The sequence below is a fragment of the Eriocheir sinensis genome, chromosome 55 (assembly GCF_024679095.1).
Source record: "Eriocheir sinensis breed Jianghai 21 chromosome 55, ASM2467909v1, whole genome shotgun sequence".
In the NCBI taxonomy this organism is placed as follows: domain Eukaryota; kingdom Metazoa; phylum Arthropoda; class Malacostraca; order Decapoda; family Varunidae; genus Eriocheir; species Eriocheir sinensis.
Genome location: NC_066563.1, coordinates 934649 through 960801, shown reverse-complemented (window position 1 = coordinate 960801; position 26153 = coordinate 934649). Strand labels below are relative to the sequence as shown.

At 42.9% G+C, this 26153-nt stretch overlaps 1 protein-coding gene across 5 annotated transcripts in view; it reads left to right on the top strand.

The window, feature by feature from the left end:
• Positions 1 to 2107: 2107 nt before the first annotated feature.
• The window catches only part of LOC126983881 (cell adhesion molecule Dscam2-like), a 257622-nt gene continuing 233576 nt past the window's right edge, over positions 2108 to 26153 (top strand). For 2 of the 5 annotated variants that reach the window (XM_050837035.1, XM_050837033.1), the window contains exon 1: positions 2109 to 2782. In XM_050837035.1, the coding sequence (XP_050692992.1) occupies positions 2707 to 2782 (76 nt within the window). In that variant the 5' untranslated portion in view covers positions 2109 to 2706. Of the gene's footprint in view, positions 2783 to 26153 lie in introns of all 5 variants that reach the window. The other 3 variants (XM_050837036.1, XM_050837034.1, XM_050837037.1) reach the window with 2 other exon arrangements.

Here is a 26153-nt window from a genome sequence, read left to right as displayed (position 1 = left end):
GGAGGTTCATTATGACTTCCATGCTCGATGTTTCTCGTATTTATTAATGTTCTTTTTTTACACTGGCTGGGAGGGGGAAGGGGGCGGTACCTCATTTGGCATTCCTTGTTGCTCCTCTGCGGCCGTGTTCCCGCGCAGACCTCATTTACGTATTCGGTGTGGGTTGGAAATATTAGCATTTTTCTTAACACTGATGAATTCCCTTTCCCTTCCCTGGACTTAACGGGTTTTAGGTCAAAGGGAATGTGGGATATATGTAATGATTTCATGAATGTTATTTTTATACTGTATTTTAACTTTTTTTTTTATTAATGAGGTGATGTTTTGTTCTCTTTCCTCCTGAATCGCAAGTTAAATAGTTCTAGGCCTTATGAATTACCTTTGGGGTATATGATATGATTTCGTGATTTTTTTTTTTTTTTGTACTTTATATTTTTTTTAATCTGGTGATGTCTTCCTTGTTCTATTTCCTTCTAAGTCACAAGTTGAATGGTTCTTAGGTCTTTTAATTCCCCTTTCCCTCTCGACGATTTTACTTGTTCTTGGTTGTAGGAAGTTAAATCGTATAGTAATTTGTTCTTTGTTTCTCATCTCGTATTTAAATATCACGAAGTCTTTCTTGGTTGTTTTTTTTTCCAGTGCGTTAAGTTTCTCACATATTAATTTCAAGTTCTCACTGTCGCGTTGTCTTTCTTAATGTTTTATTTTATTTATTTATTTATTTTTATCTTTCTAGTACATTAAGGGCCGTATCACATATTCGACAAGGCTTTCATAGGGGTTTTGGGCATTTTCAGGAGCAGTTTTATGACCCTGGTGGTAGTGCGACCCTTCTTCTCTACCATGAACCTAAAGAAACACTCATTAGAATCTGACTGACCCCTTCTTTGGCCTTTAGAAACAGCTGATGTGAGAAGCGAAAGTGTCGTATATTGCCGACCTAAGTTTCAGTCAGATGATTGTTTGAAGTTCTTCGTTTCTTATCTCGTATCTAAATATCGCGATGTCTTTCTTCATGGTTTTTTTTTTTTATTTTTTCTTTACATTAAATTTTCACGTTCGGATAAAAAATAAGCTTCCACAGATTTCGTGCGATTTTCCGGGCATCGTATTGTGATTTCCTTAATATTGTTGATTATTTTTTATTCCGCGCCACTAATGCATTCTCTCTCTCTCTCTCTCTCTCTCTCTCTCTCTCTCTCTCTCTCTCTCTCTCTCTCTCTCTCTCTCTCTCTCTCTCTCTCTCTCTCTCTCTCTTTCGTGGATTACAAGTATTCACGCTCCGGGAAGGTAGAAAGATATAAAATAGTTCCACCGAATGTTCCTACTTTATTCTTGCCGCGCCCAGAAGCAGCTGTCTTTATATCCGCGTAAGAATTCTCCTTCGCCGTGAACTTCCAAGAATCAGACTTGCGGAGGGAGACTTCTGAGGGATTTTAATGATTTATACTTCCACGTGAAGGGTATTTTTCCGCTTCTGCTTCTTCCAACACTAAAACCACGGGGAAAACAACAGATACCGAGGCACTACCCGAAATTGACCTTCTCTTTTCGGGCTTTCATTCTATTTTCTTTATAGGGGCAGTGGATAGCAGGCTCTTTTGATTTCTTATGTGTTGCCCTCAAGCTGCCTCCTCTGATGTAAAAGAAAACAGCCTTCTGAGTGCAGGCAGCGCCCCAAGCGGTGATCTGTACGGGTTTTCAAGGGAATCTTCTCTCCCCTACTTTGGTTCGCACTGGACGGGCCGCCTGGCATTCATCTCTCGCCACTGTATTAATCGTACGTGCCTGAAGGGAGATCAAGAGAGGGGGAGAGGGAGATATGAGGGAGATGAGGAAAGAGGGAGGCAACGGATGTCCATTAATACCGTATAGAGTATGAGCCGACACGAAGCATTCCACCGGCCACCCTTTCACTCGCTCATGTACACACACACACACACACACACACACACACACACACACACACGGGGAAGAGGCGGCAAAGACTCGTGTTTCACAATTTTCCTCTGTCCGTGTCCTTGAACATGGCACGTGCGGCGTAAAAAAAGACTAAAAAAAGTATGAATGGGGAAAGGCAGAGAGAGAGATTATTGTAGCTGCCCTAACCCTCCCACGCCACACACTCGTCGTGCATCAGGCAGCCTTATTTCCCCCTCGCGCGACCCGCCTCCCGTGCTCACTTTCCCGCTACGCCAGTTTCCCGCCAAAACCCAAGGCGCGAGGCTGTCCACTTTCGCGCGCCGTCTCTGCCTCCCCACGTGGTCTTCTCGACTTGAATGCGGAGACCTCAAGCCCCGAAGATCCGCGTTCCTCCTCCTCCAGGGTGCTCTGACGCGGGCTGGAGTATGACATTCTCCACCTCCTGTGAATCGAAACTTTTTACCCAAGTGACGGCTGAAACTTCATTTTGTACGCGAAATTTTGTAACCTCCACTCGTAGCCTCGGTTTTAGTGCACGGCGGATGGATTTCTGTAACTTTTTCTTAGTTTAGTGCTTCGAAGTGACAAGACTCGTGGTGCTAAGCGACTGGGAACTCTACGAAGGCCCTAAGAACCTAAGAACTTAACGTGTGGATCAACGACTTCAAAAACTATCGTGAAAACTCGTGCCAATGAACTTCCTTTATCCGACTGTCGCTCTGAAGGCTTGGTGAACGTGCCCGGACTTTATTAGGCTTTGGGCGTCCCCGTCGAGTCTCAGCCATGCGAGGCGAGGCGACCAGGATGAAGGTGGACGTCCTGCGAGCCCTTGTCCTTACCTGGATCATTGGCCAGCAAGGTGAGAGGGTCGCGCCGCCTCAGCCTCTTCTTCAATGCTGGCGTGTTGCTCTTGTGGCTTTCGTTGGCTTTTTTTTAGCTTTTTTCGATTTTCGACTGTGTATATTATTTTATCTCTTAATTTATGTATTTATGCATTTAGTTGTTCGCTGACTTAGGATTCACTCATTAATTATGCTCGCTCATTTATTCATTCATTCATTTGCTACTTGCTGAAAAATTGAATGGCTGCTCTGTCTGCCACTACTACTACCACTACTTCTACTACTACTACGCCATTGACATTGATAAACTACGCTATTACTACTACTACTACTACTACTGCTACTACTACTACTACTTCTACTACTACTACTACTACTACTACTACTACTACTACTACTACTACTACTACTACTACTACTACTACTACTACTACTACTACTACTACTACTACTACTACTATTACTACTACTACTACTACTACTACTACTACTACTACTACTACTACTACTACTACTACTACTACTACTACTACTACTACTACTACTACTACTACTACTACTACTACTACTACTACTACTACTACCATCACAATTACTCACAAATGAACTGGCCAAAATCGTTCCCGTGATCACCTCATCCAATCAAAAATCGAAAGCGTGAGATGTCTTGAAGGTTTTGTTAATTACTGGATAATAACTGTAATTTTGAACTCAAGAATCATTAAGGCAAGTAATTACTCGGATTAAAGCGATCAGGGGCGATTAAGAAAGCACTGAACGTCAGGGCAAGATGGTACAGTCCCTCAGAAGACCTCCGAACCGTACGCCGCGAGAGACGTGACTTATGGGAGAACTTTTTTTACCCCTTATTTTTTTTCCCATTATTTGTCGTCCTTCGTTGATCGGCGCAAGACGGTGTGAATCAACCTTCCCTCCCCCCCTCCCTCTTCGTACGTAATTACCAGAGAGAGAGAGATTCAACCTTTCCAGAGTGTGTTATTCCCTGAGAGAGAGAGAGAGAGAGGAGACTAATGCGTATTTGATTTTAGCTGGTCTACACGTGCTGTGTGTGTGTGTGTGTGTGTGGGCCAGAGAGAGAGAGAGCGTGTGTGTCCGTGTGCGTGTGTGTGTGTGTGTGTGTGTGTGTGTGTGTGTGTGTGTGTGTGTGTGTGTGTGTGTGTGTGTGTGTGTGTGTGTGTGTGTGTGTGTGTGTGTGTGTGTGTGTGTGTGTGTGTGTGTGTGTGTGTGTGTGTGTGTGTGTGTTTGTGTGTGTGTGTGTGTGTGTGTGTGTGTGTGGCACCGCGCGTAAAGCATAATTCATTTTCGCTGGTCGACACACGTGGGTTCCTCTTATGCGTGTCTGATTTCGCGTTCGGCTGCGGCTTTGTGGGGAGCGAACTCTTGCCGGGGACCGATTCTGGCTTCAGGACCATGTGACGCGACGCACCGGGCTGGCTAATGTTGAATAGGATGTGGCCAGACGTCGAGGGGAAGAGAGAGAGAGAGGCAAACTGAGAGTCAATACGTAGACAGACTGAAAAGGTTAAACAGATACACTGGACACACACACACACACACACACACACACACACACACACACACACTACGAAAAGGAAAGAGAAAGAGACACGGACAAAATTACACAGCGAAAAAAAAAAAGAAGTTATTTCTCTTCCTAACATCCCTCTTCCCCCTAAACATCAGCTCACACATAGAACAGCTTCATTCATGACCTCACCGTGACCTAACATCGCCGCCGTGTCGTCTCAGGTCACACGGTCAACGCCAGGTTTAGTGTGACTGGGAATCATATCGTTTAAGCGTGATTGGTTTAATAGTGACGTGGGGTGACCTTTCATCCTGCCTGGTCACACGCTTGTACAGGATCATAGCGTGACCCAACACCATAAGAGGTCGTGGGGGTCAAATGAGGCCTGCTGGGGGGTCACGTCTTTCCTTCTTTTTTCCTTTTCTAACCTCGCGACCCAAGATTCATGAGTGTCAGGTCAGGGAGGTAAGAAATCATGCAGACTTAGGATTTATTTCTCTCCTCCTCATTCTTTTTTTCCTTCCGTGTCCAGAGCATCGTGTGCAGGGAAAGTGTGGCGGGTGGAAGGTCAGAGGTCAGTCGGGGGTCAGGGCGTGGATTGGGCGAGGGTCTGGGACGTGGCCGGCGGCTGGGTCCCTTGTATCACCTGGTTATTGGAAATCTATTAACGTGTCCAAATACCTCGAGTAATGAAGTTATATGAAGCAAACCCTTCCTTTCCCTCCTCTTCTCTCGTCCTATTCATCTCCTCTCCCTCCTCTTTCTGGCCCTCTCTCATCTTACTGTTATTCGCTTTCTCCTCCTCCTCTTCCTACGCCTCCTCCTCCTCCTCCTTTTCCATTTTATCTTCCTTCTCTTCCTCCTCCTCCTCCTCCCTTTTCTCTTTGATCCTTCATATTTCCTGTTATGTCCATTTGTTTTCTCTTCCCTTTCTCCGATATTGTCATTCATCTTCGTTCTCATATCCTTCCTCCTCCTCCTCCTCGTCCTCCTCCTCCTCCTCCTCCTCCTCCTCCTCCTATTCATCTTTGTTATCATCCTCGTCTTCATTTTCGTATATCTCCTCCACCTTTCCTCCTCCTCCTCCTCCTCTTCCTCCTCCTCCTTCACCTCCTCCTCCTTCTTCATAATAATTCACAGCCAAAGCTTTCATTTAATTCCCGTTTCTTGACTCCTTTTTAATTGAAACGTAAATCAATTAATAATTTCGCCTGCAATTTGACTATAATTATCGTGACCACCTCCACCACCACCACCATCATCATTAATATCATCATCATCATCATTCTCATCATCATCATTATTGTCATCACTATTTTGATCACCATTTTCACTGCCCTCATCACCCTTTCTTGACACATGCATCGACTTACCTCTTCACAATCACTCACTTTCATCATCATCACCATCATCATCACACATTCCAGCTTGCACTTCATCATTCATCACCCATTCATCACCATCGTCATCATTATTACCATTACTCTCATTGCCCTATCTTCTATCCCTATCTTCTATTCTTCTATCTTCTATCGCACAATCACACACACGATCCAAGTTGCCCTCCATCACCATCAATCATCATCACCATCATTATCACCATCATCACCATTATCATTACCCTCATCACCCGCTCTTCCCACACACACACTTCAAACTGCTTCTCCATCACGTCTCTTCCTTTTTTTTTTTTTTTTTTATACTTCCGTGCATCTAATTTCCTCCCTCTTTGTTTCCTCCCTGCTCACCTGTACGCTAAACACCTGCTCTAATTAAAGATGTGCCGGAACCCTTAATTGGACAAACACTTTTTTTCCTGCAAACTTGATTAAGCCCAGAGAGTTTTTTTTACCCAACGTCAGTGCTCTTTTTTTTTTATCCACTTATGTTTTATTTTATTTTTTATTTCTAACAAGGGTAGAAACGACAAAGAAAATTTTACACGGAGATATTATTGGAGTTTTTTTTTCTCTCTATGTGATGTTTTGAATTTTTTTGTAGGTCGCGGTGTTTTTTTTGAAGGGGGAGGTGAGGTGGTGGAGGAGTAATGCATGTGTGTGTGTGTGTGTGTGTGTGTGTGTGTGTGTGTGTGTGTGTGTGTGTGTGTGTGTGTGTGTGTGTTCGGCTGCCGTCGTTTGATTACCTCCGCTTCCGTTTTTTTTTTTTTTTTTTTTTTTTTTTTTTGTATGGCGTTTTGTTGGGCTACTGTTATCCGTGTGTTTGTTTGCGTTGTATAATTCGCGTGGACATTCCTGTGCTGGCGTTATTTAGTTTCACACAAATCTGCCTTCACTAACCCACTCACCCACACCCACCCACACACACACACACACACACACACACACACTCACACACGGTACAAAACAGGCACATACCTTTAGTCCACAAGATTACGTACAAACAACAACAACAGTAACAACAACAACAACAACAACAACTTGCAAATGTGTCTTGACTAACCTAATATAAAAGAAAATATATATGGGCGTCTTAACTTCCTCCTCCTCCTCCTCCTCCTCTTCTTCAGTGCTTCTTTCCTCTTTTAGACTTTCCTCCATCCTTCCAGCGTCTTCCTATTGTCTCTCCATCCTCTCCCCTCCTTTCCTCCACTGTAATATTCTCTCTCTCTCTCTCTCTCTCTCTCTCTCTCTCTCTCTCTCTCTCTCTCTCTCTCTCTCTCTCTCTCTCTCTCTCTCTCTCTCTCTCTCTCTCTCTCTCTGTTCCCTTTTATTTGTTTATTTTGCATCTCTTCCGTCTCCCTTCTTCTTCTCCCCTTCATTTGTTTTACGTTTTTTCCCTTCGCCCCAACATCTCCTTCCTTCTCCCTCTCTCCCTCCCTTCCTCCATCCCTTAATTACTTCTCCTCCATTCTTCCTTCATTGGTTTTCTATCTTCGCTAATTCTTCTTCCATTCTCCGTCCTCCTCCTCCTCCATTCCCCTTTTACCTTCCCCTCTATTCCTCCTCCTCCTCCTCGTCATTTCTCCATTTGCTTCACCATTCTCTCTCTCTCTCTCTCTCTCTCTCTCTCTCTCTCTCTCTCTCTCTCTCTCTCTCTCTCTCTCTCTCTCTCTCTCTCTCTCTCTCTCTCTCTCTCTCTCTCTCTCTCTCTCTCTCTCTCTCTCTCTCTCTCTCTCTCTTCGTCGTTTCCTTTTATTCCTTCCTTCCTTCGCTCTATTTTCCTTTCGTTACTGTACCTCCCTGTCCCTCGCAGTTCCATCCTCCTCCTCCTCCTCCTTCTCCTCCTCCCTCCACCATCATCTCTCCCCTCTTTTTCCTCCTCCTCCCTCACTTTCTGCGGCAGTTTTATCTCCACCTTCTCCCCTTTCCTCCCACACTACGCCTGCCCTTCAACGCTCTTTCCTTCTCCACTCTCCACTTTCTTCCTTCCCTTCTTCTCCCTTCTCTCCTTCCTTCTTCCTTCTCTCCCTCTCTCCTTCCCTCTTCTTTCTCCTTTTCTTTCTGTATATTTCCTCCTTTTCTTTTACTTTATTTTACTTGACCACTATATGCAGCTCTTCCGTTTCCTCCTCCTCCTCCTCCTCCTCCTCCTCCTTTCATACACCTTCCACATCATCCTTCACCCACGTTTTTCCATCACCTTTTTCTTGTCTTTCCCCCACGTGCGACACACACACACACACACACACACACACACACACACACACACACACACACACACACACACACACAGAGTTGTTTGCACTGATAATGGTCTTTTAAAATCAATGGTACGGCGTAGGCACAGCAGTGGAAAATACATATACATATATACATACATACATACATACATACATACATACGTTCAGGCTTCCATATAAAACCTGGCAGAGGACGAAACAGTAAGGTAAGGATAGGAAGGAAAATGGGGTCAGACAAATAGAAAGACAGACAGAGAGACAAACAGACAGACAGACAGACAGACAGACGGGCAGGTAGATGCACACACGTATCATACATGCATAGGCGAATACATGAATACATAGTTATGAAATAGAAATGAAAAGAAAACGTCTACTTTCCTACATACTTGCATAAATACATACATACATAACACGAGTAAAAAGACATATATACACACACACACACACACACACACACACACACACACACACACACACACACACATTCCCCTCACCTCCCACATACATACAAAAAAAAAACTTCAACAATTGTGCTCATATTGTGCTCACACGAAGCGCCGCGATAAAACTGAACTTGCTAACGATCTCATTTTTGTCCTAATGACGTAGTTAGCACACTCAGACAAATGGGAGGGTGGTGGGGAGGGGAGGGGGGGAGGGGGCAATTACTGTATAGACCAATAGGCGTGCAGGGAGAGAGGGAGTGGGGGGAGGGGGGCATTTGGCAAGTGCTCCGTGTTTCATTACCCCTCCCAGTGGTAATTAGGGCAGATCTCTCCTTTTTTTTCCTCCGTGTCCTTTTTTTTCATTACTGTTGAAATGAGAATCTGGACGAAAATAAGTGGGGGAAAAATATAGCAGACGTAAGTGACGGGAGGATGGTAGAGGATGCAGGGCTGTGTGTGTGTGTGTGCGTGTGTGTGTGTGTGTGTGTGTGTGTGTGTGTGTGTGTGTATGTTTACCTTCTTTGGTCCTCGATTTATGTAGGTGTTTGGTTTTACATGATGTGTGTGTGTGTGTGTATGTGTGTGTGTGTGTGTGTGTCAGAGAGAGAGAGAGAGAGAGAGAGAGAAGGGGAGATATCTAGAATAAAATTGAGGGCTATGCAAATTTGGAAATAGGGGAAGCAATGAAATGAAGAGAGAGAGAGAGAGAGAGAGAGAGAAATCACTGGCAGGTATAAAAAAGTTGATCGTTATGGAAGAAAAAACGTGTTGTATCTCATTAATCTTTTTAGGCCTCACACCTGTGCCTCCTTTGCCTCCTTCCCTCCTCCTCCTCCCTCTCTTCTCTCCATCCCTGCATTCTTTTTCTTCCTACTTCCCTCCGTTTCTTCCCTCATCCCTCTCTTCTCTCAGTCTCTCCATTTTTTCTTCCTCCTTCTCTCTGTCTTTTTCCTCATCCTTCTCCTTTCTCAATCTCTCCATTTTTTTTCCTCCTTCTCTCTGTCTTTTTCCTCATCCTTCTCCTTTCTCAATCTCTCCATTTTTTCTTCCTCCTTCCCTCTGTCTTTTTCCTCATCCTTCTCCTTTCTCAATCTCTCCATTTTTTCTTCCTCCTTCCCTCTGTCTCTTTCCTCATTCCTCTCCTCTCTCAATCTCTCCATTTTTTCTTCCTCCTTCCCTCTGTCTTTTTCCTCATCCCTCTCCTTTCTCAGTCTCTCCATTTTTTCTTCCTCCTTCTCTCTGTCTTTTTCCTCATCCTTCTCCTTTCTCAGTCTCTCCATTTTTTCTTCCTCCTTCTCTCTGTCTTTTTCCTCATCCTTCTCCTTTCTCCACTCCTCCATTCTTTTGTTCTTCCTTCCCTTAGCCTCTTCCCTCATCCCTCTCCTTTCTCCGCCCCTACATTCATTTTCTCCTCCTTCCATCTCTCTTCCCTCAGCCCTCTCCTCTCTCCACCCCTCCATTCTTTTGTTCCTCCCTCTCTTCGCCTCTTCCTTCATTCCTCTCCTCTGTCTCTCTTCCTGTATTGCTCCATCTCCTTTTCTTCCCGTCCTCCGTGATACACTGAATTGTCACCTCAGGGAAAGCAAGGTATTTATGCAGATTTCTTTCCGCATGCAAATCTGACCTAAAAGATTCCACCACCACCACCACCACCGACAACAAGAACAATAACATTACCAACACCACTATTACCAACACCACCACTACCATCCCACCACCACCACCTCTATTACTTATACCAATACTTATACTTTTTTTTTTTCAGTAGGGCAAACTAATTATTGAAAGAAAGAAATAACCCTCCTAATCACTGGATCTACTACCAACAACAACATCAGTACCTACTATTACTACTACTACTACTACTGCCAACATCAACACACCAACATCAACAGCCCCCCCCCCCACAACGTAACTGCCACCTTTGTTAACTCCTCTCCAATCACCACTACTTCCTTCACCACCACCATCACCGCCACCACCACCACCACCACCACTTCTGACATCCCCTCACCACTAACCTAACTACCAACACTTTTCATCACTTACAACTACCGTCTCCGTCCCCCCCCTACCTCCCACACAGTGTCACCATCACCACCACCATCACCACTTCCTTTTTTTCATCCCTACCATCACTGTAGAACTCCATCATCATCACCACTACACGTCAACCCTCCACCTCCTCTTCACTACCACCACCACCATCATCACCATAGACCTTAACCACCCATCCAATCAAGCGGGCCGTGTTGTGGGGGGGCGGTGGGGGGGTGGGGGGTCATTAAAAGAGGAGGATGGTGCCAGCGGGGGATGAGGAGAGGGGGAAGGGGAGGGAGGGGAGGGGGTGAGATACAGTGTTACCAGATACCCGGAACCGCCAACCCTTTCCATCCCGGCACATGAAAAGAAGAATTTAATATAAACTTTTACCCTTCCCGAGACGTTCCTAATTGCTAGTGTTCAAGTACTTAGCGGGAAATGTTTCTTTTTTTTTATGTGCTGTATTAATTTGCGGAGCATGTTCCTGTTTTTTTTTCTTTGTATATATTTAAATGCGAAGAAAAAATAATGCGCTTGTGAATGGCCGCCGCAAGAGGAGTACTTGAATTCGCAATATTTCAAGTTTTTTTTTTTTTTTTTTTTTGGGGGGGGGAGAATTCTTGCTCTCCGTGACGGCAACGCATTTTTTTTCATTTAATTCGCAGCTCCTGTTCCTGGAATATATTTCAATGCAAAGAGAAAAAAAAATTAACGCATCTGTGAATGGCAGCAACAACACCTACTCGACTTGCAGAACTTATACTTTGCTTCATGATCTTTGCCTGCAGAGAAAGCACCACCACCACCACCACCAACAACAACAACAACAACAACAACAACAACAAAAACAACAACAACAACAAAATACCATGAAAAAACAGGGAGCTCGTGACAGAAACTTAACTTTTTTTTTCAGTTTTTATTCTTTCCATTGTTTTTCTCCTGTTTGCTTTTTTTTTTTTCGTATGCATTTAAGCGCAAGGAAGGGGACGGAGGAGTGGGCGAGCGAGGGCGGAGGCGGTGCGCGAGGGGAGGCCGCCGAGGAAAAGGAAGAGGAGGAAGGGGAGGAATAATCTCATTTTCATTTTCATCATATTTACATTTTCGTGTGGAATTCTTTTATCTCTTAGTACATATATTTTTGTGTCTTCTTTTCAATAACTATCTCATTTTCACTTTCGCCATTCATTTTCGTTTGGGATTCTTATATCTCTCTCTATACTTTTTCATATCTTCATTTTCACGTGCAATTCTTTTATCTATTATCTATCTCTACTTTTGTCTTTTTTTATATTTTTCCTTTCTCATTTTCACTTTTTCATACTCTCATTTTCACGTGGAATTTTTTTATCTATTATCGATCTCTACTTTCGTCTTTTTTTATATATTTCCTTTCTCATTTTCGTTTTCGTCATATTTAGATTTGCACGTGATTTCTTTTATCGCTTTCTGTATATATATTTTTCTTTAATATATCCCTTCCTCAGTTTCACTTCCGTAACTTACATTTTCACGTGGAAGTCTTTTAATCTCTTTGTATATATATTTCCATCTTCTTTTTTAATATCTCCCATCTCCGCCCCGTTTGATATTCTCATTATCTCTGTTTAATATCTCCCTTTTCTGCCCTTTTTTATAGCATCATTATCTCTTTATATATATTTTTTTCCTCTTTGCTTATCATTATCTCCCTTCTCTGCCCTATTTGGTGTTCTCATTATCGTTTTGTATCGTTTTTTTAAATATATTTGTCTTTTTAATATCTCCCTTTTCTGTCCTTTTTTTCATATCATCATCATCTCTTTGTTTATATTTTTCCTCTTAATATCTCCCTTTTCTTCCTTATTTTATCTTCTCATTATCGTTTTGTTTCGTTTTTTAAATATCTGTCTTTTTAATTTCATCCATTCTTCCCTATTTGATATTCTCACACTTCTACATTCTCGCATTTTTCACCGGAAGTTTTCGGCAATAAACTCGGGAAGCACGTCCGCCTGCGTCATATATCCAAGTTTTATTATTATGATCATATTTTATTCTTTTCTTTTAGTCGGTGGCAGCGGCAGCGTTTCCATCATAAATGCGTCTGACTTTTAACTTATACTTCTCCCCGTCCGTCAATTTTTTTTATACCTCTTTTTTATTCCACCGTTCAGGCGCTCATTATGTATCGTATTTCTGTCTGTCTTCCTCATTATTCGCCGCTCTCTCTCCCCCTTCGCGTCCCTTCCTCGTGTACTCTATTCAGGCCACGGGGAGACAAAGGCCCGCTGTGTCGCTAGGCAGTACCAGCAGGGCTCTCTCTCTCTCTCTCTCTCTCTCTCTCTCTCTCTCTCTCTCTCTCTCTCTCTCTCTCTCTCTCTCTCTCTCTCTCTCTCTCTCTCTCTCTCTCTCTCTCTCTCTCTCTCTCTCTCTCTCTCTCTCTCTCTTTCCTCCCATTCACTCCCTGACCCGCCCTCGCATTATCTTCCCCGTTCGTCGTAGCTGCGTGTTTCTGATCTATTCCCATCGCTGGCTTGTTGTTGCTGCTGCTGCTGTTGCCCCTGTTGTTGTTGTTATTGTTGTTGTCGATTTCTCCCTTGAATGGCCTCCTTACTATTTCGGCTTTTTTTTTTATCTTATTTGTTTCCTTCATATTTTTTTTCGTGTGTTTTATGCATTTTTTTTCCTTCGTCGCTGTTTATTTGCTCGATGTTGTAACACCACTGAGGACCGGGGATCGAACCCGTGCCTTCTGAGTAGAAAGTAGGGCAGCGAGCCAACTGAGTCACTGATGACCAAAAGGCCTCCGCGTCAGAGGCCACCAATATAATGCGTCTCTATACCTGACGCCCCTCCCCCCTCTATGGGCACGAAGGGAAGGTGAACCTGCTCAAACTCGTGGTAGCTGGATACGTTTTTAATAAGCCGCAATGACATATACGGTGAATATCTATATTAGAGTGCCGGGGATCGAACCCGTGCCTTCTGAGTAGAAATCGATGTCGTTATGTGTTTTATGTTCCTCCACTGCCTTGTTATGCTTTTGTTTTTCCATGTCTTTGTATCGTAGTTTTGTAATATTTTCTTTTTCCTATTTTTTTAATCTTTTATATCTTTCTCTTCTCTTTATATCCGCCTGCCCTTCGCCTTTCTCTAAGTATAGTCATGCGTGCCGTCAAGCGGCTTAATATTTCCCTTTTTCCTTTTTTCTGTCTTCTCTATTAACAGTTTTCTTCTTTTTTTTCTTTCATTTCGCTTTATAGTAAGGTTTTATATTTTTCCTGGTATTTCGTCTCTCTCTCTCTCTCTCTCTCTCTCTCTCTCTCTCTCTCTCTCTCTCTCTCTCTCTCTCTCTCTCTCTCTCTCTCTCTCTCTCTCTCTCTCTCTCTCTCTCTCTCTCTCTCTCTCTCTCTCTCTCTCTCTCTCTCTCTCTCTCTCTCTCTCTCTCTCTCTCTCTCTCATTTCTCTCATCTCCTTTCTCGTCCCCTCGCCCAGGCCTGCTAATAATCCCATCTTTTCTCTTCTTCATAATTCTCGTCTCGCTTCTCTCCATTTCTCATTTTGTCTCCTCTGCTCGTCCCCTCACTTCTCACCGCCACAAGCTTCTCCTTCTCCTCCCATTTCCCCTCCTCATGCCCCTCTCACACCCTCTTCACCCTCTTCACTCCTCTCCATTGTAAAGTAAGTGTTACCCTTCCTTATAAAACCAACGGACTCATCTCTCTCCCTCCCTTTCTCTCCTTTTCTTTCGCCTTCCTTCCCTCTCTATCTCTCCCCTTCCTTCTCCCCTTCCCCCGCCTCCTTTTATTCATCTCTTCCTCTTTCGTCATATTGTGTTCTCCTTCCACGTTTCTCTCCCTCATTTTCTCTCGCATTCCTTTTTCTTCTTTTTTCCCTCCACTTCCTTCCTTCGTTCTCTCTGTCCCTTTCTCCCTCCATCATATCTTCTTTCTCATTATTTTTACGTTCTCATCTTTCCTCTTCTCTCCATTCTTTTCCCCTCCTACCCTTTCCTCCTTTCTCGTATCCTAATTTTCATCATTTTTACTTTTCCTTCCTTCTTCTCCTCCTTCATCGTTTCCTCATTATACCATTTCCTCTCCCTTTTCTCCTCTCCGTCCTTCTCACTTCCTCCTTCCTCATAATCTCCCTTGCCCTTTGTTTTCGCCCCTTTTCTTCGCCGTCTCTATCCATCTTCTACTCCCCTATCTCTTCCTCTTCCTATTTTTCCCCTCTCTACCTTTCTCTCCTCTCTCTCCCCTTTTCCCTTTCTCCTCATCTCTTTCTCTTCGTCTTTTTTCTTTCCTCTCCAGCTTAAGATGTTCAGAGGAGAGATTATAAACGAAGCAAATAAAGAAAGAAAAGAAAGAACATTGACGCGATCCTACGGTGTTTCGGGGAGTCCTCACGTCTGTCAGTTAAAGGCTCGAATACTCTTTAATTTAATCGCCTTCCTTTTGTCAGTTCTCGTGCGCGGCAACCCTCCCCTCTCCTGTCAATCCCTGTTAGCTGTTCTTGTGTCCTTTCGTCGCTTCATTTCTTCCTTTCTCTCTCTCCTCACTCCCGTCCTTGTCTCCCTTTTCTCTCCCCCTCTCTCGCTCTCTGTCTGTCTCTCTCTCTACTGTATGTCCTGTTTTGTTTGTTTCTTTATCTCTCTGTTTCCTTTCTTGTCTCCTCCTGTCCGTTTTGTGTCTGTTTGTCGGGGTGTCCTTTGTTCGTGTGCATTATGGTAGTACGTGTGTGTGTGTGTGTGTGTGTGTGTGTGTGTGTGTGTGTAGTTCTCTCTCTCTCTCTCTCTCTCTCTCTCTCTCTCTCTCTCTCTCTCTCTCTCTCTCTCTCTCTCTCTCTCTCTCTCTCTCTCTCTCTCTCTCTCTCTCTCTCTCTCTCTCTCTCTCTCCCCCTTTTCATATGCCTTTTCATCACTCCTCAACTCATCTCATGCACCTGACTACCTAACCAACCAATTTACCAACCTACGTACCCACTTACCTCCCTCTCTCCCTCCCTCTCTACCTCCCTCCCTGCCTTCCCTACTCACCCACGCATTCACCCGATGATCAAACCGCTTCCATATTCAATAACCCACAAAAACGCAGGCAAAATATTATATGCAGTACACACCAATGAGCCGAGTACTTTTCCAACCCTCTAATGGCCATCCAGAGCCCCGTTCAGTCACTATTAAACTGGTATGACGGAGGGGGAGAAGGAGAAGGAGGAAGAGTGACACTGGGGCGGTAGACGGACAAATAAGAGGAGGAGGAGGAAGAGAAGGGAGAAGGAGGGAGGAGGAGGTTATGAAGTGCAGGGAGGGAAGGGTGGAAGGAGGGAGGGATGAAGACATGAAGAGAGGGAGTAGGGGGTAGAGAAAGAGGAGGAGGAGGAGAGAGGAGATAGAAGGCTGGAGAAAGACAGGGGAGATAAAGACAGCAGCAAAATTAGAAGAAAAAGGAGGAAGAGGAGAACAAAAGAAAAAAAAAGGGTTTAAAGACAGGGGCACCATGAGGAGGAGAGGGTAGAAAAGGAAGAGGAGAAGGAGGACGAGGAGGAAGGGAAGAGGAAATAAAGGGGTGAAGGAAGACTTGAGAGATAAAAACAGCAGCAGGAGGAGGAAATGAAAGAAAGGAAGAAGGAAACGAAGAAAAAATTAGGAGAAAATAAAAAAGGAAGGAAGGAATGTAACTATCAAAACACAGGTGGACAGAAAAAAGAGACGAGAGAGAGACCACAGGAGGAGACAGAAAGAGAAAAGGAGGAGGAGGAGGAGGAGGAGGAGGAAAAGGTGCGTGGGTGGGCAGGAAGGGAGCAGAGAGAGAGAGAGAGAGAGAGAGATGGGGATACAGGACCGAGGGAGGGAGGGAGGCAGAAAAGGACTAAAGGGGGAGAAGGAGGCTCTTGTGGTGGACTGGTAGATAAAATTGGTGGTAATCGACTCTGAAGGTTTGGAGGGAGGCTCATCCAGGACCCTCCAGCGTGTAATGAGCAGGGAGAGAGAGAGAGAGAGAGAGAGAGAGAGAGAGAGAGAGAGAGAGAGAGAGAGAGAGAGAGAGAGAGAGAGAGAGAGAGAGAGAGAGAGAGAGAGAGAGAGAGAGAGAGAGAGAGAGAGAGAGAGAGAGAGAGAGACACACACACACACACACACACACACACACACACACACACACACACAATCATGCACACAGACACACACTCACACAGACAGGTAGACGAAGAGGGACACAGACAGAATGACGCATGAAGATAATTAGAATAAAGGGGAGATAGAGAATGAGATGAAAAGCAGTAAAAAGGACAATGGAGAACAATGGACTGAGGGGAGGGATGAGAGAGAGAGAGAGAGAGAGAGAGAGAGAGAGAGAGAGGGAGAGGGAGAGGGATGAAAATGACGACCACGGGAGAGAGGGCGTAGGGAAGAAATGAAGGAAGGAGAGGTGGAGGGGGATGGAGGGCCAGTGGAGACAATGCCCACCTGCTCATAAGTACGTAATCACCCTCCGTTCTCCTCCATTCTTCCTCCACTTCTTTTCCTCCATCATGCTTGCCTCCCGTCTCCTTATTCCTTCTTCCTTATACCTCACGCCTCACATGAAATATTAGGGATAAGTAGGAGGATGGTAAATTGAGGGAGGAAGAGGAGAAGGAGGAGGAGGAGGTGGTGGTACTGAAGGAAGAGAATGAGCTTGAAAAAGATGAGAAAAGAGGAATTATAAGTAAGAATACCAGGAGGAGGAGGAGGAAGATGATAATGAAGATAGGAAAGAGGAAAACGAGGAGGAGGAGGAGGAGGAAATGGAGGGGAAAACGAATAAGGAGGATGAAGGAAACCAGTGAAGGATGAACAAGAAGAAGAGGAAGAAAGAGAAGGAGGAGGAGGAGGAGGAGGAGGAGGAGGAGAAGAAAGAGAAACAGGAGAAAGACATTAGTGACCGTGGATAGATTAAAAAAGAGAAAAATAGTGCACTGAATAAAAGAGAGGAATACGGGCGAGACAAGTAAAGCATAATGAGATGAAGGGGAACGAAGGAGAGGAGGAGGAGGAGGAAGCGAAGGGGAAGAAAGGAAAGGGTCGAGGAAGCAAAAATGGAGGAGAACGAAAGAGAAAGTTAAGTGGAAGCAGGAAGCAGACGAGAAAAGATAGTTGACGAGAAATAGGTGACAGAATGGAACGAGAGAGAGAGGGAGAGGGAGAGGGAGCTTTATTAGAATTACTCAAATATTCCCACTCAGCAAATCACTCCCTTGCGTCATTAAGGGAGAGAAAAAGGGAAATAGGAAAGCAGGAAAAAGTTCGAACGTGGAGGAAATAGAGATTGGCAGGGAGAGAGAGAGACGTATTCCTCATGCTAGCTATAGTAAACGAACTGAGAAAGGCCCTTAGGTTATCATTCTCTCTCTCTCTCTCTCTCTCTCTCTCTCTCTCTCTCACGTAAGAACCATGACAACAGAAGCAACGAGACGACGAAACAAATTACTTTATCGTACCTTCTTCGTGCTATAGCGGCATGTAGAATAGGAGGAGGAGGAGGAGGAGGAGGAAGAGGAGGAGGAAGAGGAGGAGGAGGAGGAGGAGGAGGAGGTCTGTGATGAGTATTCAGAAAAAGCACTCTTGGGTGTGTGAGTGTGTGAGCGAGGGAGGGAAGAGAGTGCTTGACCATGCCACAGCCATCAGTCAGTGCCGGCGGGAAGGAGGCAGGGAGGGAGGTGAAGGAGACGCGCAGAAAGGGAGAGAAGGAAGAAGAAACGGAGGGAAATGAAAGGAGAAAGAGGTAAGCAGCGACGGCGGGTGAAAAGATGGAGCCAAGTGGATGGTGAGTGAGCGTCTAGACGGAGAGAAAGGCGAAAAAAAAAGTGTCGTGCAGAGAATAAGTCGTATGTATTTTTTTTTTGGTATGAAAGGTGAAAGATGTATGAGGAACGAACTAAAAGATGAATAAATGAAATACAAAGCAAGGAAATTGAATGGAAGAATGGAGAAGTGGGCAGAAACAAAAGATAGAGAAAACCCTGAATGAAAGATGATTGAGAGAGAGGAAGAGAAAAAAAAGTCACCCTGAGAAAAAGTAGTAGATTTTTTTTTCTGTTTTGGAAGTGAAAAATCGAATGAAAGGTGAAAGATTAACGAGAACCGAAGAAGAAGAAGAAGAGAAAGAAGAAGAAGAAGAAATGAGATACAAGAGAAAAAATAAAATTGCCATCCAGAGAAAAAGTAGTAGATTTTTTTTTCTATTTTGGAAGTGAAAGAACGAATGAAAGGTGGAAGATTAACGAGAACCGAAGAAGAAGAAAAAGAAAAAGAAGAAGAAGAAGAAGAAGAAATGAGATACAAGAGAAAAAATAAAATTGCCACCTAGAGAAAAAGTAGTAGATTTTTTTTTCTATTTTGGAAGTGAAAGATCGAATGAAAGGTGGAAGATTAACGAGAACCGAAGAAGAAGAAAAAGAAAAAGAAGAAGAAGAAGAAGAAGAAATGAGATACAAGAGAAAAAATAAAATTGCCACCCAGAGAAAAAGTAGTAGATTTTTTCTATTTTGGAAGTGAAATAACGAATGAAAGGTGGAAGATTAACGAAAGCCGAAGAAAAAAGAAGAAGAAGAAGAAGAAGAAAAGAAATGAGATACAAAACGAGGAAATTAAATATAAGCAAGAAATAAATGGCGAAAACAAAGGACACAGAAAATCCAAAAAAATGAGAGTAACGAATTAAAGACCATGAAAAAAAAAGACAAAAGAGAGAAAAAGAGAAAAAACGAAACGGAGAAACTAACAATAAAAGAGAAAGAAGAACACGAGGAGCAGGAACAGCAGGAACAAAAAGACAGGACAGGAGGAGGAGGAGGAGGAGGAGGAGGAGGAAGGAAGGAAAGGAAAAGAAAAAAAGCACACAAAAAAAACATGAAAGGGAAAATGCACTGAAGATATATGAGGGCGAGAGAAGGAGAGAAGAATATGAAGATTAACGGGGATAGAGGGAGACGGGAGACAAGGGAAGGAAAGCATATATTTGGGTCAGCGGAGGTGTGTGTGTGTGTGTGTGTGCGCGCGTGTGTGAGAGAGAGAGAGAGGGTGAGAGGGGAGACGAGATATTACGGAAGACGAACGAATAAATAATAACAGAAGAATTAAAGTGGATAAAATGGTAGGGTTAATAAGGGAAGAACAAAGGCAGAGAGAGCATAATCAATACACACACACACACACACACACACACACACACACACACACACACACACACACACACACACACACACACACACACACAGAAACCACCAAAAATAAATAAAGCAAGAAAAACACTGCAGATGACATAACAAACAGACACAAAAACGAAGTCAACACAACGAAACCAAAGATGAAAGGAAATGACGAGGACGAGGATGACGAGGACAGGTGGGCGCAGAGAGAGAGGGAGAGGGAGAGGGAGCGTGAGCCGTATCTTGTGGAGCAATTATCTCCGGCTCACACACTGGATGGATCCTTGTTGACCTCGGGGTAATTACGGGTTGAGTTATCGAGTTATAGCGTTCCTAAGCTCTCTTCTCTCTCTCTCTCTCTCTCTCTCTCTCTCTCTCTCTCTCTCTCTCTCTCTCTCTCTCTCACGGTATATTTCTCTGTTTTCTACTTGCTTTTTTTGTCTTGTTTTTGTATTTTTTGTGAATTTGTCTTTTCTGGTGTCGTGTATAATTAGTTTTTTGTTTATTCTTTCTTTTTTTGTTTCTTAATGTTTGTTTCTTGTTTGTCTATCTTGCTGTGTGTTTGTGAATGTGTATGTGTGTTTGTTTTATCCATTTGTGTACTCTCATTTACTCTCTCTCTCTCTCTCTCTCTCTCTCTCTCTCTCTCTCTCTCTCTCTCTCTCTCTCTCTGTCTTTTTTTTCTGTCTTTCTTCTTTCTTTCTTCTTTCTTTCTTTCTTTCTTTCTTCTTTCATTCTCTCTCTCTCTCTCTCTCTCTCTCTCTCTCTCTCTCTCTCTCTCTCTCTCTCTCTCTCTCTCTCTCTCTCTCTCTCTCTCTCTCTCTCTCTCTCTCTCTCTCTCTCTCTCTCTCTCTCTCTCTCTCTCTCTCTCTCTCTCTCTCTCTCTCTGATAATCCCTCTCTCTCTCTCTCTCTTCCTCTCTCCTCTCTCTCTCTCTCTTTCTCTCTTCCCAGAACCTATCATGGGCGGCTTTGTCAGTATTACGCACAAAATTCTCCACATTTTTTCTTTTTCACCCAGTTTATGTTTTGCAGATTTAGTGTGCGGCTTCTCGGTATATCCATGTCTTCTTTGATGCTTTAGTTCTGTTTTGGTCGTGTAATTTTTTTGTTTTTGTTTTCGTGGGTTTTATTTTCCTTTTTCTCAGCTTTGTCATTCAGTTTATCTATTTCTGATTTGTTGTTTTCGTTTTCATTGTCTTCGAGTTTTCTCTTTCCATGTCTCCTATTTTTTCTTCTTGGCCTTGTGTTTTGTTTTTAGTGGGCTTGATTATTATAGTCTCTCTTTGGTTTATCATCCACTTTCCCGTTTTCTGATTTATCGTTTCCGTTTTCCATGTCTTCCTCCATTCTCGCCATTTCTCTCAGCCTCTCCTTCGTTTTCTTGATGAGGGTAGACTCTTTATATTTCTCTTGTCTCGTGGTCTTCCCCTTTTTTTGGTTGTGGTGTTTCCTTTTTACGCTGCTCTTATTGTTTGTTCCTTACGTGTTATTTTTTGCGTGTCTTGCTTTCTTTGGTATCGAGTATTTTAAAATCTGTCCTTTGTTCATTCTTACTTTCATCTTCACTTGGTTTTCCTTTGAGGCGTTGCTTCTTTATTCCTCTTCTTACGCTTATTTCACATATTCTCTTTGTTCGTTGTGTTTATTCTCTCTCTCTCTCTCTCTCTCTCTCTCTCTCTCTCTCTCTCTCTCTCTCTCTCTCTCTCTCTCACTCTCTCTCTCTCTCTCTCTCTCTCTCTCTCTCTCTCTCTCTCTCTCTCTCTCTCTCTCTCTCTCTCTCTCTCTCTCTCTCTCTCTCTCTCTCTCTCTCTCTCTCTCTCTCTCTCTCTCGCACCATTTGTCACTATTAATTGAATGCTTATTTATGCGTTAATTTTGGCTTTATTTTTGGTATGTGTATTTTTTTCTTTCTTTTTTCTGCACGCTTCGTTCAATTGGTTTATTTAATTTAACGGTGACGTTTTATTTTATTTTCCATTTTCTTCAACTCTTTGATATGTTTTTTTCTCTTTTTTTTTTTGGCTGCATCATTCATTTTTTTTCATTTATTTCGTAACGTGTTTTAGAAAATATATATTATGTGCGTTAACTTCATTTTTTTTAACTTTTTGTTCTAATCGATTTTTTTTAGGTTTTATTTTTTTTTAGCTTTCTCTTTTCGGGTCCAACATTTTTTTTTGTCACACAGCTGCTTCCTACCCACGCCTCGCCCCCCTTTGTCACTCGCCGTTTCATTTGTTCTACTTCTCTTTTTTCCACTTTCTTTTATCTCTTTCACGTCTGGAATTCTGTATATCTGCCCATGTCTGTGGCTGTCTTGTCTTTGTGTGTCTCCTTCTCTGTGTCTGTCTCTCTCTATCTCTGTCTGTCTTGTTCAATCTCGCTTTTTTTTCTTTTTCTTTATTTCTCCTTCACACACACACACACACACACACACATTCAAGCGGCCCCTCCCCCACACACGACCCTTCCCAAACACACACACACACACACACACATACAACCCCTCCACCACTCATATACATGAATACACACACACACACACACACACACACACACACACACACACACACACACACACACGGGCCGGCCATCACCCTGACAACCTTCATCTTAACAGGATTAATACACAGGTCGCCCTTGAGAAGCTTGTGTTGTCCTCCATAATCTGCCATTTTGCCCAGCTTTTCCTCCGACTCAATTATCTTGGTCTCCCTCTGTATCCTAATAGCATTTCGTCGTATTAGTGGTGGTGGGGGTGGGGTGATGGTAGGGGCAGTAGTAGTGGTGGTGGTGTTGATGTTTGTAGTGGTAGTAGTAGTGATTGTGGTGGTGGTGGTATCAGAAGTAGTAGTAGTAGTAGTAGTAGTAGTAGTAGTAGTAGTAAAAGTATAATAGCTATGTTTATCATGGAGTAATTACAGTTAATATGGTGATGTTGATGATGATGATGATAATAATAATAGTGATAATAGTAATGATGATAATAATAATAATAATAATAATAATAATAATAATAATAATAATAATAATAATAATAATAATAATAATTCAATTACAGTAGTAATAATTCATACCAGGATCGAGGGATGCAGCAGCATTCCGTATAATACATGGCTGGAAAAAACTTGTAATTAATGGTAATTGGTATAATTTTAGAGAACAAATGTTGTAATGAGATGTATTATCGGAATAAATATTTGCGTCGAATGATGAAATTTTATTCACAATAAAAAGGGTGAATTATAATAAAAGAATTAATGATAATAATAATAGTAATATCATTATTATTATTTTTGTCGTCATCATCATTGTCATTACACAACGACCTCCTCCACTATATTATTACTGCTCCCACTGGGGCTTTTTATTTTATTTTTTACCATTGCTGCTGCCCTATGTTGCTTCTCATTAAACTAGTACCATTACCTCTTCTACTTCTACTACTACTACTACTACTACTACTACTACTACTACTACTACGATTACTATTACTACTACTTCTACTTCTACTTCTACTTTTACTGCTACTACTAATACTATTACTTCTACTACTACGATTACTTCTACTATTACTACTACTACTACTACTACTACTACTACTACTACTATTACGTCACCTCCTTTACTACCACTACAACTGATACTTCTTTTCTCCGCTATCTGTATGATTAATAACAACAATAACAACATTACAATTGATTTATCTCAAACCCTTGTGCTACTTTCCCCACCACCATTTCCCCAACCACCACTATTTCTCCTATCATCACCATCATCACTTCTACCACCCACATCAATACCACCACCACCACCACCACCACTCAGTCTGTAGGTCGTGGTTAGCGTGGCTGCTCGTCTCTTCCCGTGCTCCCAATTAGTCCAACCTCCGCTAAGGGCTCGGCGCCGCGTCTTCCCGCCGCTTCACGGGTAAACGAGGTACTTGCCCCGCGCGGGAAGTGGCCGTCGAGGCGCCTGGCTGGTCGTGGCGCGTCTGTCTGGCCGTCTCAGGTGGCGGGGCGAGGAACGGCGACGAGTCTTAGGAGTTTCTTAGTTGTTTTGAATTCGTCGTCGTTTTTGTTTTAGTTCGGTGATTGGGTTCGTTTTTATTGGTTAGTTGTTTTTATTGGTGCTGTTTACGGTGTTATTGTTACTGATGTTGCTGTTAATGGCGATGTTGCTTCTACTACTACTACTACTACTACTACTACTACTACTACTACTACTACTACTACTACTACTACTACTACTATTACTACTACTACTACTATCATTATTATTATTATTATTATTATTATTATTATTATTATTATTATTATTATTATTATTATTATTATTACTATCATTATCATTATCATTATCGTCATCATTTGCCTCGTTTTCTGAGGGCCGATACGCGGAATATTGAATCATTCGTTTGATGTTTTATTTAATTCCGCCGTTAATTAGCTTATGCTTTTATAACAGACAATAATAAACGTTGCATTAAGTGGATAATGGCATTTTTTTCAGCGATAATTCGTGTATATTTTTATGTGATCGTGCTAAAATTTATTGTTATATGCTGAATGGAGCAAAAATCGTTAGCCTCCAAATTACATGTTGATGCGATGAGATAAATGAATGCAGGTGAGCGAGGCGGAGGACCGAAATGTGTGTGTGTGTGTGTGTGTGTGTGTGTGTGTGTGTGTGTGTGTGTGTGTGTGTGTGTTCGGGCTGTGTTGTCAGACGCTTCCGCTCGCCCTTTACATCAACCATTTCCAAAGGGCACAAAGGAAATGAGCATGGTTGTCATGAGTGTTTTTTTTTATAGTCACGCTAAAGAAGAAGGGTCACACCACCACCAGGGTCATTAAACTACGCCTGGAAATGCCCGAAACTTCTATGAAAGCCTTGTCAAATATGTGTGTCTGTGTGTCCGAATGTTTGAGAATGTGTTTGTATTTTCAGACGTCGCCCTTCACATAAATTATTTCCAAAGGTTACATAGGAGATCAGTTGGGTTCTAATGAGTGTTTTTCTTGTAGTTACGCTACATAAGAAGGATCAAACCACCACCAGGGTCATTAAAGTACACCTGGATATGCCCCAAACTCTTATGAAAACCTTGTCAAATATATGTGCTTTGGCTCAGGAATCTTTAACATGGGCGGCATTTTCAAACTCATCTTCCTCTTACATCAACATTAAGGCCTAAAATGATATTCGTCGGGTTTTTATGAGTTTTTTCACGTTCAAGCTACAGGAGAAGGGCCAAACCACCACTTTGGTCATAAACTACCTCTGGAAATGCCCCAAACTCCTATGAAAGCGTTGTCAAATATGTTCATCGGCTCCGAAATGCGTAAGAATTTGACTGTAGGTTGGTGCGCAGCGAGGGGGTGTTCAGCGCACGGAGCTTCCCTTTGGCGTGTTTGTCGGCGCTGCAGGGAGGGAAGGAATCCATTTAGCGTTACAAGCGGAGGAGTAGTAGTCTGGTGTACTTGTCTAGCATTGCTTTGTGCCTTCATCCTCTCCCTCCCTCCCTCACTTCACTCCCTCGCTCTCTCGTCTATGCCTCTTTTTCTCCATTCATTTGCTTATTTCTTTGTGTTCCTCCTCACTTTTTTTCCCTTCTCCTTCCTATCCGTATTTTACTTTTCCGTCTCTTCCTGCAATTGCCTTTATTTTCTTTTTTCTCTCTGTTCACTTTCATTTTTCTCCGTTGCCTTCACCTATCCCCTCTTTGTTTCAGCCTTCCATTCCTTCCCTTCCTTTCCTCGCCCATTCCTCTTTTCCTTCATTCCTTCGCTTTTTTCCATTGTTCCTCTTCACTTTTTTTCCTCTCTTTCACTTCCCATCTTTGTTTCATCCTTTCGTATCTTTCTTTCTTTTCTTCGTCCGTTCCTTTCCTCCACTCCGATTCTCTATTTTCTTCTGTTCCTTTTAGCTTCACATTCCTTCCTTACCTTTCCCTTCCCATCCTTGTCTCACCTTCTCATTCCTTCTCTTCCTTTCCTCGTCTATTCCTCTTTTCCTCAAATCCTCTTATAATTTTTTCCTCTTCACCTCTTTCTTTTCTTCCCTTTCCCTTCACTTCCTCGTTTCCTCCTTCCATTCCTTCCCTCGCCTATTCCTCTTTTCTTCCAATTCTTCGCTTAATTTCATTGTTCTTTTTCATCTCCTTCTCTCCTCCTCTTTATTTCCTTCTGGTTCCCTTTTTACCTTCAGTTTCACCCTTCCATTTTCCCCCAATCCTTTTCTTCTTTTCATTCTATTCCATCTTTACCTTCTTTTCCCTTCCTTCCCTTCGCCTTTCCACCTTTATTTCACCCTCCCGTGTCTTCTTTTTCCCCCCTCTTCCATTCCTCTCTTCCTCTAATTCTCCTCTTTCAATTTGTGTTCCTCTTTACTTCCATTCTCCTCCCTTACGGTCGCTTTTCCACCTTCTTCACTCTCGTTCTTTCATGCCCTCCCTTACAACTTCCCTTCCTTCAATCCTTCTCCCTTCCCCTGCTTTCCTCTTCATATTCCCTTTTCCCCCCTTCGTCA